Source organism: Vidua macroura, chromosome 2, assembly GCF_024509145.1.
Source record: "Vidua macroura isolate BioBank_ID:100142 chromosome 2, ASM2450914v1, whole genome shotgun sequence".
In the NCBI taxonomy this organism is placed as follows: Eukaryota; Metazoa; Chordata; class Aves; order Passeriformes; family Viduidae; genus Vidua; species Vidua macroura.
The window spans coordinates 16681189-16694076 of record NC_071572.1 but is presented as its reverse complement, the minus strand read 5'-3'; the positions used below and the strand labels follow the sequence as shown (position 1 = coordinate 16694076).

Genomic DNA, 12888 nt, shown 5'->3' with positions numbered 1-12888 from the left:
AAAAGACACTACGACACTGCGAGGTTGGAAAGAGAAACTGATGACAGTTGGAGTTAACAAGTATTTTCCTTGCCAAACATATTAAGAAGGAACATTTATCAGTTAAAGAAGCATCAACATTTTATCATTCAGATTAAGCAGTTCCTTCAGAGAATAGGATTATACTGACAGCCCTTGGGCATAAACACTAAAAGAAGATATGAACATGCACTTAAGTAGAGTGGGAGCTGTGTCTGTTAACATTTCAACACTGCACTGGAGCTCAGCAACCATCAGTTTTCACGCTTGTTAATGCAGAAGCCCCACCAAAATTAAGACCAGCTGAATATGAAGCTTGCTGTGCATTTGCAGACAGGGTACCTTTCACCTTTTTTGCTATAAGCAAAGCTGTTTTTCATATCATAAAAGTTTCCCACTCTGCAGCTGTCAGTACAAAACACTACAGTGACACAATCACATAGGTCGGAAAGGACATTGGGAACTCTCAAGATTCACTCCCTGCTCAAAGCAAGTCAAATTAGCGCAGGCTGCTTAGGATCATTTCCAGTGAGGATCTAAAAATCTCCAGGGATCAATTCTGGCTGCTCCCAGTTTCTTGTTTCTTCATGGACACCTAAACAACTTTTTAGACTATTAGCTAATACTCTTCCCAGGGAACAAGAAAAGGCTGACCACCTGCCATTTTCCCAAATCCTAATTTTGGTCTTATCTTTTTTTTTTTTTTTTTTAAGAATGGTACATTGCCCTTTTCTAATCATAAAATAATTAGGTTGGAAAGGATGTCTAAGATCATTGAATCCAATTGTTAATCCAGGACTGCCAAGTGCACCATAAAACTATGTGTCATGAAAACAAGTGAAATCTAACTATGATAATAAATATAAATTTGCAGATAAAGTGTGCCTTTTCATCAGATACAGTTTTGGGTAACTTCAGTGTTCCTTTCAGGTGAGTTTAGTTCCAAATAAAACAATTAAATCTGAAAACATTTATTTAAAAAAATGAGATGCTTGGCCAGTCTGTATTTATCTGCATGATTCATTTTCTAGTTTTCACATTAATTAAAATTGCCACACATGATGGGAACTAGTAGGTTACCACAGAATGATACAATAGTAGAATCAAAGTATTCCCAAAAGCAAAAGCCAGAAATATTCTCACCATTAAATCCAGTTTGTAATTAATTGCCAGTGCAGAGTGTTCCAGAGCTTTGAAAACAGATGCATAGCAGTCACTTAGCTTTGTGTACTTGCCCACGAGAGCTATGGAACACACCTTCAGCAACCTTTCGTATCTGACAAAAACAAGTTCTTCAGTTACTACACCAAATGTCACAAAAAAAAAAAACAAACAAAAAAAAAAAAAAAAAAAAAAAAAAAAAAAAAAAAACAAACAAAAAAAAAAAAAACAAAAAAAAACAAAAACAAAAACAAAAACAAAACAAAAAAAACCCAGCATTTGCTCATTTGCTTTTTCTTTAATTCCACAAAATATCTCCAAAAATTTCCAAACTGCCAGTGGTTTTAAACCCAGACCATTCACAGGTGTCAATCAGCACTACACCCAGTCAGTCCAGTTTGGTGACTTCATAGCAGCTAGAACTTAACTTGAATTACAGCACTTCTAGAGAAATCAGCAGAACATAGAATACCTGCAAGCCATTTTCTTCCACTTCATTAGAAGATCACTTGGCTGGTCATCAATAGGTAAATTTAGCCTCTGTTTAAAATACTTAATGATGCCTTGCTCCTCCAATAGGATTGGTACTCGGTAAGTAGAAGAAACGTCATGAATAAATATCACCTAACAAAAAAAAGGCAGAACATAAAAAAACTTAGGTACATTTTTCATAGGAAACATTCATTCTACTTTTTGATACTGCATGCATTTTTTATTCTACACACATTCTGGTTTTTAAATACCTTCCTTTTGAATGAGCAGGACAGCACAGCTAATATTTAAGTTTCCATTAAATCTACAAGGAAAAAGTTACTTAAAAAGTAAAAATGTGTTTTACTTCTCCTTCACACCATCATACAGGCTCATCAAGCCTATCAAGGCATCAGTTTTAATGCAAACATCTGGCCCCACAAGCACTCATGCTTGCTAGCACTTCCTTCCTCCCCTCTCACAAACTTGAGGAGTATTAAGCATGAAAGCAAGAAAACAAATTAAACCTAACAAAACAGACCAAATTTGGTTTTGACAAAGTCTCCTAAATGTATTTTGTTAGTGAACTAGGCTATGTAATTACTGAGTACAGTCCATTTAAGGACCTTTTTGTTCAGAACACATTTATAAACTGCATCCAAGCTGCCAGCAATTAAGGTGATTGTGCTTGGTTTACCCAAGATCACAGAGCTCAGAATCCTGAGCACAAATGTTCTCAAGACATGAACAGTAAAGGATACTCTCTTTGCTACCCCCGAGCTGCTTCTGTTCATCACAAACTTTGTACATGTGTGTGCTCCCCATGCCTCTCTATGTGCCCATTCAATCTGAATCTGTTGAACCTTCAGCATTATCCATTACATTGAAAAGTAAAATGCTCTCACTTGAAAAATATTTAAAGAGAAGTCAATTCATCAAAAGTAATATTTGAATAGCAATTAATTGCAAACTATTAGGGGGGAAATCACACATGAATTATATAGAAGAATATATAACTACACAGCAGATGCATGCTGAAGGGCATAAATAGCCTATTACATATAATCACAGTAAGAGTGTTCATGTGGCTGTGACCATGTGGACATAAGGAAATCACCTAGCTTTAACCACACTTTGTTCATCCATTATTATAATCACCTGAGATGATTTATGGGCAATAAATACATAACAATAAATAATGAATAAAACCAGCGATAGTTGTGAAAACTGTGCAGTTTCATGCTATGTATAACAACTAACCATGCACTCAAAATCTATTTTTATTAACTTTTATACAACATGCATTTAAATTATTAATGACTGTTTGACATAAAACATTAATACTCCTGATGTTTTGAAAATGCTATAGCATCCATAATAGCAAGACAAAAAATATAAAGACAATCACATATGAATGAAGAAGTCAGAAGTTGAAAACAGAAATGCAAAGAAATATTTGTATACTTTCCCACATGTAATATTGAAGTACAGACCTGCTCAGGCTCCACATGACAAAACATGGAAATCTTCTCCTTCACAGCCATTTCTATAGGTTTTGCACTTCTGCAGACTATCTGTCATAAGAGAAGGAAAAACTTCAAGTATTTACTAGATAAACCAATAGAAGATTCTCAATATTTCATAGTGAAATTCATCTCCTTTGGAAGCAAAGCACAAACAAATGTGCCTTTTTTTACTCTTTCCTCCTGTTGGAGTTCTACGATATATCAGAACTCACAAATATCTACCAGCAAAGCAGAAGCAAATCTGTCACCTGCCCATACTGACCAATTTTCATTCAGCTTTCATTGACATTCTCGGCAATATTCCTTCCTCATATTCTTCTTTCTTGAACTAGCTACTATTGTAGTACTCTTTGCCTCAAGTCTAGCAGCTCTATAAGTATGAATATGATGAATCAAAATAAATACTGTAAACTTATCAATAAGATCAGATTTAAATTAAGAGCAATAATATTTACCTTACAAGCATGAGTATTTCAGTATTTCAGCATCTTCTTAATTTAGACACCATGACAAAAACAAGGCCAAAGAAGAGAAAACTAATTCATAGTTCTATGGAGTTTTTACTGGTGCTAGTATTTTGCTGATACATTTAAACCCCAGTAATTTTAGAAAATATTGATAATTTTTAAACAATGAAAAAAATAATTATATGCTTTGGTGTTTGTTGGAAGGGGTCTTTTTGTGCAATATGTAACTCCAAGGCACCTAGATCAAAATGCAGAACTGCTCTAGTAAAGTGCCTGCTGATTACTCAGTCTACTCCCTTAAGTTATTTTGAAGCCTGAAAGTATAACAAAAAGTAGGATGATCCTGTTACAAGATTAGTTCATTACTTTCTCCATCTTTCTAGCAAATGCAACTGCTTAATTCATTCAGCCCTTTTGCTCAAAAACTTCTAGCTGCCCTTTGATCACCTTGCTAATGCAGCTTAGCTACACTGATTCTGATGGAGTCTAATTAACTTACCCTAACCTTAGAAGTAAATCTAGAAACAAAAAAAAATGCCTAGTATAAGGGAAAATTAGTGTGTTTTAAATCAAAATGTAATTAGGAAACAGTCTGTATATTCTACTCACTTAAGCACAATTCATACGTAAAATCTGGTACAGTTTGAAGCTGAAGGTATAATTTATAAACCTTGATAGTATGAGCACATGAGTAAACCCACTTTGAAATCTATTGTCTGTCTTGCGGAGACAAAAGTTAATGCAGACAAAGAAATCAAAAACATCAGAACCAGCACAAAAATAAAACAACTACAACAAAAACGGGAGAGATGCACTACAAAGGAACATAACACACAGAAAATGAGGAACAATTGAATCCAACAGGACAGCTCTGACAAGTGCAGACTGAAAGTGCTGCCTCAGAGTACAGGATCTCTGCAGCCACAGCACAGTGTCCACTTGGCACTCAGAACACCCTGGGGAGAACAGAGAGGCTCAGGCGCACAGAGCTGAGCAGCCACCCCAGGGATGCCCGGGAGCAGGCAGGGAGGCAGCAGGGATTCAGAACTGGATGAAATGGGCTCAGCTGTAGGAGCTGCCCCATGTGCTGCCCTGACCAAGATAGCAACCATTTAAATATTGTCCTGAAGCAGCACTCAAGGAACTTTATAAGGGCACCAAGAGGCTGCACCTCAAGTGAAATCTGTCCTTGCTTCAGGTGTCAACAGCAGCAGTCAAAACCCAGAAATGATACTGTGCTCCTGGCAGTCCCAGAACTGCCCCAGGCAAGAACCCAAGATGCAAGACAGTCACCATGTTTGTCTGTTCTCCTATTACACACACCCACTTAACAGGCTTTTTAAAGAAAATTATTTTTTGGAGGGGAGGGAGAAGTCAGGCCCTGGAAATTGCCTTAAAGGCCTTCAAAAAGAATAGGCAACTTTCCCGATGCAATTACCACTTCAAGGGGGATTTTGGAGATTAGGCCCTGAAACTTGGAACACAGTACAGCATTACATTAATAAGTCTTTCCTTCCACAAGCTGGTTACAATTATCATGTCACAGCCACTTGACACCAAACACATCTTTCACATACCCTATTTCCAAATCCATTGGTTTTGTAGTTAAAAACACATTTATTCATAAACGTAAAATGAAAGAGCTCAAAAAAAAACTTCAGAAAGAAGCACAACACAAAATTTAGTTGTGTGACTATCTTAAGAGTAATTTTTCGTTAGCTTAGAGTGATTTTGACTAATTTGATTTCCTGTGGCTTTAATGGAGCTTTGCAGCACATATTTTGCATTTCTTCTAAAATTCTCATCTCTCTTGAGAGACTATGGCTTATTCTTTGAACACAAGTTATGCAAGGATATTTCTAGATGACCTATAAATAAAAATCTGTATTTATTGACTCACCAAATCTGGAGACAAGCCTAGACCCCTCAGTGCTCGAACACTGTTCTGTGTTGGTTTTGTCTTCTGTTCACCAGTAGCATTAGGCTGAAAAGGCACAAATAGCCCTGAGCTGAAAGCTCAAATAGCAACTAACATCTGGTAACAAAGCAGTTACAGATTAAAAGACAAAATTCATTTCAAGTAATAATATTTGCAGGAAATAAACATATCCAAAGAGAGCCATAATATGCCAGAAACAGAAATGACCCCACTGTTATTACCTGCATATGAAATACTGTAAAGAAACCACAGGGTTCCAATTCAGGTCAAGTTTATTTTGTTGTTTGTTTTCAGAGAAAAATTTCCATATAATTGGCTCAGGCAGAAGAAGAAGACTATTCCAAAACTTGGATTTGGCTAAAAAATTGAGAATGTCTAAGACAGCACAAAGCCTTCTGTATCTGTTCTTGAAATATTCAGATGTAGTAAATAATTCTGTTCTCAAATACACAGAATTTACCCTACCAATTGCTGTTCAATCCTCTAATCCATAGCTGTAGTTAGTAATTATTTTTTGTCTGTAGAAGGTGACATCTATCATCATTACAAACCTTTGCTTACCAAAATATCCCCTGTGAGTAGTGAAGCAAAATTTAGAGTTCAAATGAAAAAATACTTTTAGTCTTGTACAAGGAGTTAGTAGTCTTTACTTGACTCCAGCATGAAAGGGTTAATGAGACAAGTAAACAAATATAAAGCCAATATAGAGTAAAATTTATTTTATTAATTCTAATAACTTACCTGTGGTACAAGGCTAACATGGATATTACAGAAGTTCTCTCTTTTTGCTTTGAACTGAAACTGTCTAAATGCTTCAACAAATGGCATTCCTTCAATATCTCCAATAGTTCCACCCAGCTGAAAAGGAAATGGATATGTCAGAGTTGCAGAAAGCAAAAAAAAAAGAAAAAAAAGTCTCATATATTTCAAGATGTTTTCTGAAACTTTTATCTGAAAAAAAAACCCTGACAATTGAAAGTTGCAAAGATACTCTACAAAGTGCTTTCATCTACTCTGCACGGTTTGTTTCTTGTGGAAAACATTAAGTTTCAGGTTTTGTTATGTTCACTTTCCACCAAATACATAAGCTTCCCGTGGGAAGATGTGTGGTGCTGCTCAATAATACATGCTTCACACTGCCTTCAAAGTGGTGAACCAGTAATCAATAGTTAAGCTGATGCAAAGGTTTTTATATAGGAAAACTTTATTTCCTGTCAGATTAAAAAATATTTGTGATTAACTAGAGAGAGACATTTCTCAGTATTATCACAGCTTTCCAACATCAATAATTGTTTATTACCAAACCAAAATGCAATACAGAATCCGTGCTGAAATTTATTTATAATGATGGAAATCAGATGCCTTTCAAAGACACAGGGAGCTATAGGAGACTAAACACTGAATAAAGCAGCTTTGCAAACAACTCTGATGAAATAGTTGTATTTCAGAATGATCTTTTTGTGCCACCAAGTGGTTTTCAACAGAATTACATATTTCTGTTCACCCAGGACCAGAAAAGCTTACAACTACATTTATAAATCACACACATTTAGTCTAACTCCTTCAGGTTTGTACAATGGAAAAATGTTACAATTATTTTTAGAGTACTAAAGAAAAATAATTTTATCAGGCTGGAGGTTTAAATGTAACAAAAAAAAACCCAAAAAAACAAAACAAAACAAAAAAAAAAAAACCAAAAAAACCCCACAAACAAAAACCACAAACAAAACAAACAAACAAAAAAAACCCAACCCCCATAAAAAACCTGTAGTTAAAGGACTGATATGACCATCACTTATTAATGTTTTTGTGCAACTTTTGTATTTACTTTTTCGTATTTGTTTTAAATGAAATATTTGACTCCTACTGTAAATATCATAAAAAGATACATAGGTATTGGTAAGTGTATTTCAATCAAGGCAGATTCTTCGCCATAAGAAACACTGAATAATTCTGCTGCTGGGTCACAAAGCTTATGGTGCTATTGATTGCAGTAGTCACTTCTGGTATTAAATCTGTGACATCTTCTGTCAAATTCTCAACTATAATATTTTTTCATTATTGTCTGCTGTAATAGTACTCCTAGCAATTACTGGCATTCATCCAGCTCAGTGCCCTACTAAGGATGGGTAAAACTCCTCGTTTCCATTGTGCAAAACATCAGCAGGTTAAGTAATTAACAAAGTTGATACCAAAGACCTTAAAGATAACATCAGAAAGTGGGAAACTAACTTACACATTGTTTAAATATATTCCTTTAAGCATGACCACAAGCAACAAGATGAACATTTGAAGTTCTATGGAAGCTGGAATGTTAAAGGCTCTCCTACAGACCACAGGAGATTTCAGGTATTACACAAGTTTTCTCAATACTATTAACAGTATAAAGCTTCAGTCAAACATCTGGATCTTGAAATAGACAGTTCACATTACAGTAACTACTTTAATTCTCTAAGTTAATGAACTCTTAAGATGCTCAATTTCAGCTGTATTCTAGAGTGGATTTAGTCAAGTAAATGGAAGCTGTAGAGCTAAGACCATGCCTATCCCTTTAAGAACAAACCAAGGAATATAGAATGTGGTTTTGAATTTCTGCTCTCCATAAAACTTCAGTCTGACCTTTTTACAGTACGGAGCAAAGAGAAAGCAAATGAGCTCATTGTGTTCACTGTAGATACCTAAAAGGATACCTAAAAGGTTCCATACTTACCTCAATTACACAGATTTGTGGCTCTTTTTTGTCATCATCCACAGGAACTTTTGCCTGATTCATTACCCATTCCTGAACTGCATCAGTAATGTGTGGAACAACTACAAAATAAAACCAAAGAAGGCAAGCATAGCTTACTTTAGCTCCACATACTAATTTTTGAATGCAAAAGGGGTAAAGTGAACAGAAAACCAAAAAGAAACTACTAAGTCCTTTCTCAAGTTCTCCTTTCCTTGAGCCCAGAAGCCAAACCTTACAGGAATACACCCGTATCCCGTATCTTTTGGAAGGGAGAAAGGAGTAAGGTGATGGAGCAAGAAGCAGCCTGTTCTAGCTGATCTCTTCTTTTGTGAAGACTGAATGTACTAAAATTAAAAAATACAAAAAGTTAAAAATTAAAATTACAAAAAAATACAAAATTAAAAATATTACCTTGAACGGTTTTTCCCAGATAATCACCATGTCTTTCTTTATTAATGACATGCTGATATATCTTTCCAGTGGTGATATTGTTATCTTTATAGAGATTGATGTCCAAAAATCTCTCATAATTTCCCAAATCTAAGTCAACTTCTCCACCATCATTTAATACAAAAACTTCACCTGAAAAAAGAAAGTGAAAACAAACAGAAAAACAACAAAATAATCAGAAATCATTAAGCATAAAGCAGGAATACCACAGACATCTTAAAATAGAAGAAAAACATTAAATTATGTATTATAATATCTAATTATATAATTATTATATACAACATATCAATAAAGGCCATGTTGCAACCCAACCTGAATTGTCATTCTGTATGACTTAATATCCAAGTCAGTTTTACATCTAATGTCCATCTCACACATACACATAGTTTTGCAAATAAAATGTAAGTTACATTGCCAAAATATTTAAGCAACATAAATATTTAACTAGCATTTCAACAGCAGAATAATCCTTCACTGGAAGAAAACAACCTCTAGGAATTGTAAATCAGCAACAAATAAAATATTCATTTACTTGCAGGAGAGAAAAACTATGCTTTTATAAGCATGAATTATTATACATGTTCAAAGTGTTTCACTATAAATTCTTGTTGATTGGATCTATTTTAATGATGGAGGCTTCGATCAGGAGTAAAGTTATGATGAACAAAAATGCTTCTTCAAACGTAATCACCATTTCTTGAGTCAGTTGTTTCATCCAGTATATTTGGTTCACCATGTCCACAGCAAGGGTTATTTCTGACCCTGAAAAATCCACTTAAAATACCCCTTGGGCTCACACTTTTCTCAGCCCTTTAGGGTCTCTAAATTCTGAATCTAGTCAACTTCTGACAGAACTCAAGTAACTAGATCTTGAGGTAAGGCTGGAAAGTTCTTCAGAAAAGCTGTAAATATTTTGTCATGACCCAATAAATCAATGGCAAAACAAATTACATTACTAATGCAGAAAAAAAAATGTGGACAACAGAAATGTATATCCACCAAAGCACAACACTCCAATTCAATGAATTTAGGTTCTCTAAGCTTCACTAATGTTTTTGACTATATTTTTTTACTAAAACAAGAACTTAAGGCAACGCTAATGAAGGCACTTACATTAGAAGGCACAGATACCCAGAGACCAGCATTCTCAAGTAACTCTTAAGGACTTAAAGTTACAAATAAGTTTCATAGCACTATTTAAAAGGGGTTTTTAATCAAGTTGAACTGAAGACAGCATTAACTGAACAAGTCTTACAGCTAGGATTTTCCCAGTAAAGTGGTATTTTAGAGAAAGGAAGCATCTGCTTATAAGAGGATCTTCAAAAAAACAGGCTTCTGTTTCTTAACTTAGAGCAGACAGTGTCCTTGAGAACATAGAGTAAGCAACAAACTTTCAAAATAATGATAAAACAAGTTGTAAACACCATACTATTGGTTAAAAAAAGAAAAAAAAAAACAGAACACATTATTATAAATACAAATGTTTACGTGTATGGCAATAACACTTATCTTCATACCATGTTCATATGGTGAAAAGGTTCCAGCATCTATGTTTATGTAAGGATCAATTTTGATGGCAGTGACGCGTAGACCACATGATTTCAGAATGGTGCCAATGCTGCTTGCAATGATCCCTTTGCCAATGCCCGAGATGACACCACCAGTTACCAAGATGTACTTCATTGGAAAATCAGCACACACACAACGACCTTGAGCTGGAAATCTAAAGCAACAAAGATGTACATCTGATGAATGTAAATTCATGTCTAGGAAGATCACACATTCAATCTGCAAAGATCTAAATGGGAATGACCTTCAGCAACATACAATAAAAATGACCATTCTGGAGTCTGGGATGAGGACTCCCCTCTCCCACATTATACACCAATATGTAAGATAAACACTTGTCCCTATCCTAGGTCCTGATGAGGCTGATGAACACACAGAGCTGAAGTATTAATTTACAGTTCTAGACAGAAAGGGGTGCTGAGTGGCAAATCCATAAAAGGACTTCAAAAACTTTTTACTATTTATACACTTCAGCAAACAAAGGCACCAGTGTTGATGAGCTACAAGCTGCATTTTTCCACCCATCTGAAGCAGGATGACACTTCTCTCATCTGTAAATGACTTCACATTCCATTCAGGTGGCTGTGGAGGCTAATCACTGAACAGTGACAGCATAGCTCACCATAAAGCAAGAACTCTAGGGACAAGAAAATCTTTCCTTACTTAAATACCCAATTCACCCAAAACAACACACAACAGCACTTGATCTAATGACCCTCAGTACAAATCAAAGCAGTGTGGTACTTCAGCTGCTGGTATGAACCAGTAGATACCCAATGAACATTTTAATTCTTTTTTTTATTATACTAAAGTAACATAAATAAGGCCTAGATCTTCAGGAGACTGAGTTCAGGAATGTAACAAGGCATGTTATCGTTACATTTCTGGTAATAGGAATTAATAAACTATTTGCTTGTCAATATGATTGACAAGACCACCATAACCATTAAATGCATTTAACTCAGAAGGAACACCAGGGATTAACTTTTCCCTGCCATTTAATTTTAATATGTAATTCTTTTAATAGCAAAGATTTTAAGACTTGGACCTACTACCTCTGTTTCAGGCTATTCCTTTAGAACTCAGCCAACTTAGCTGTCAACATTAACATCATAAACAGCTAAGCCATTTTCAAAGCTCTTTTCAGGAAAACAAGGGGGAAAATTTCAACAACAGTATAAACCCTGAGTACTTGCCACTTTAGAACTCTTAAATCTTGCTTACAGAAACCAAAATGAAAAGTTTGCTGTGATTTTACAAAAACAGCGATATCCCAGCAGCTTCAGGAAACGCCTTTACTTGAAATAGGTACGGAGAACTGCAGGTGGTCTGGGAAGTCACTTGTAAAAGATGAAGGAAATAGGGGAGGGAGCGCTGAAAGCGAATACTGGAAGAAATCTTTTTGCTGTGAAGTGGCACACGAATTACTCTGTCCAGCCTTATCTACAGGAGCTGCCGCCTCCAGCAGGGATTTGTGGGCGCTGCACCCCAAACGTGCCGCACCGCGGGAGCGCTCGGGGCGCTGCGGCCGAGCAGGGAGAGGCCTCTGACTTACGTCGGTGTTAAAGGCGGCTGCTCCGACCAGAGCCCGGCAGCGCAGAGCAGGAGAGCCCGCCGCGGGAGAGCCGAGCCCGAGCGCACCGCCGGCGGAGCGGGGCCGGCACCTGCCCGGGGGGACACAGCGCCTGCAGGTACCGCGCCTCCGAGCGCAGCCCCGGCAACGGGGACGGACACACGCGCGGGGGCCGGCGACCGGAGACACCCCCGCTGGGCACACACCGGCCGGGACCACCCCCTCCGGGGACGCCCCCGGCGCGGCAGATGCCGCTCGCCCCGCTCCGCCCGGCCGGCCCTGCCGCGGCCCTTCCCCGGCGGAAGTGGCGCACGCGGAAGCAGCGCGCAGCGGCCGCCCGCGGTTCCGCAGCAGCGCCGGCTCGGCCCGAGCGCGGCCGCCGCCCCTGAGCCATGTTGCGCGGCCTGGGCAGCTGGCTGGGGCTGGAGCGGGCGGGCGAGGAGCAGCTGCTGCCCGCCGGCAAGAGGAGCGGCCCCGCGGAGCAGGAGCAGCACCATGAGGAGGAGGAGGAGGAGGCAGGGCCGGCCGGGCAGGAGCAGGGCGAGCTGCAGGGGGACTCGGAGGCGCTGCTCAGCCAGGCCAAGGGATTCGGCAGTGAGTGTGTCGGGGCTGCCGGCTCTCAAATATGAGCTAAGGAAACAAGGCTGCAAAGTGCCTTTCGATTATCCCCCTTTCAGAGCTGTTTTTAAAGGAGCAGCGTTTCCTTAAGTATCAGTTCTGTTGGCACTGTGGGAGGTGGTTTGTGTGTAGAGAGAATAGATCTGTCTGCGTAGAATAATGTACTTCATGGATTGCACTGTGGGCGTTTGTGTTCTTTTCATAGAAAGATAATGGGGTTTGATGATTTTGTTGAACATGTCTGCAGTCTTAGAATCACAGAATGGTTTGGGTTAGAAAGGACGTTGAAGATAATCTCATTCCAACCCCCTGCTATGCCTGCTAGACCAGGCTCAAAGCCCCATCCAGCCTGGCCCTGAACGTTG

General features: G+C 38.0%; 1 protein-coding gene across 3 annotated transcripts in view; it reads right to left on the bottom strand.

Annotated features, from left to right (window-relative positions):
- The window catches only part of CTPS2 (CTP synthase 2), a 55801-nt gene extending 43340 nt beyond the window's left edge, over positions 1-12461 (bottom strand). Inside the window, exons 1-9 of one of the 3 annotated variants that reach the window (XM_053971017.1) lie at positions 11888-12461; positions 10281-10486; positions 8725-8895; positions 8293-8393; positions 6324-6440; positions 5544-5627; positions 3144-3224; positions 1652-1803; positions 1162-1294 (exon numbers count right to left, since the gene is read on the bottom strand). In XM_053971017.1, the coding sequence (XP_053826992.1) occupies positions 1162-1294; positions 1652-1803; positions 3144-3224; positions 5544-5627; positions 6324-6440; positions 8293-8393; positions 8725-8895; positions 10281-10486; positions 11888-12402 (1560 nt within the window). In that variant the 5' untranslated portion in view covers positions 12403-12461. The remainder of the gene's footprint in view (positions 1-1161; positions 1295-1651; positions 1804-3143; positions 3225-5543; positions 5628-6323; positions 6441-8292; positions 8394-8724; positions 8896-10280; positions 10487-11887) is intronic. The other 2 variants (XM_053971018.1, XM_053971016.1) reach the window with 2 other exon arrangements.
- Between the last annotated feature and the right edge of the window lie 427 nt (positions 12462-12888).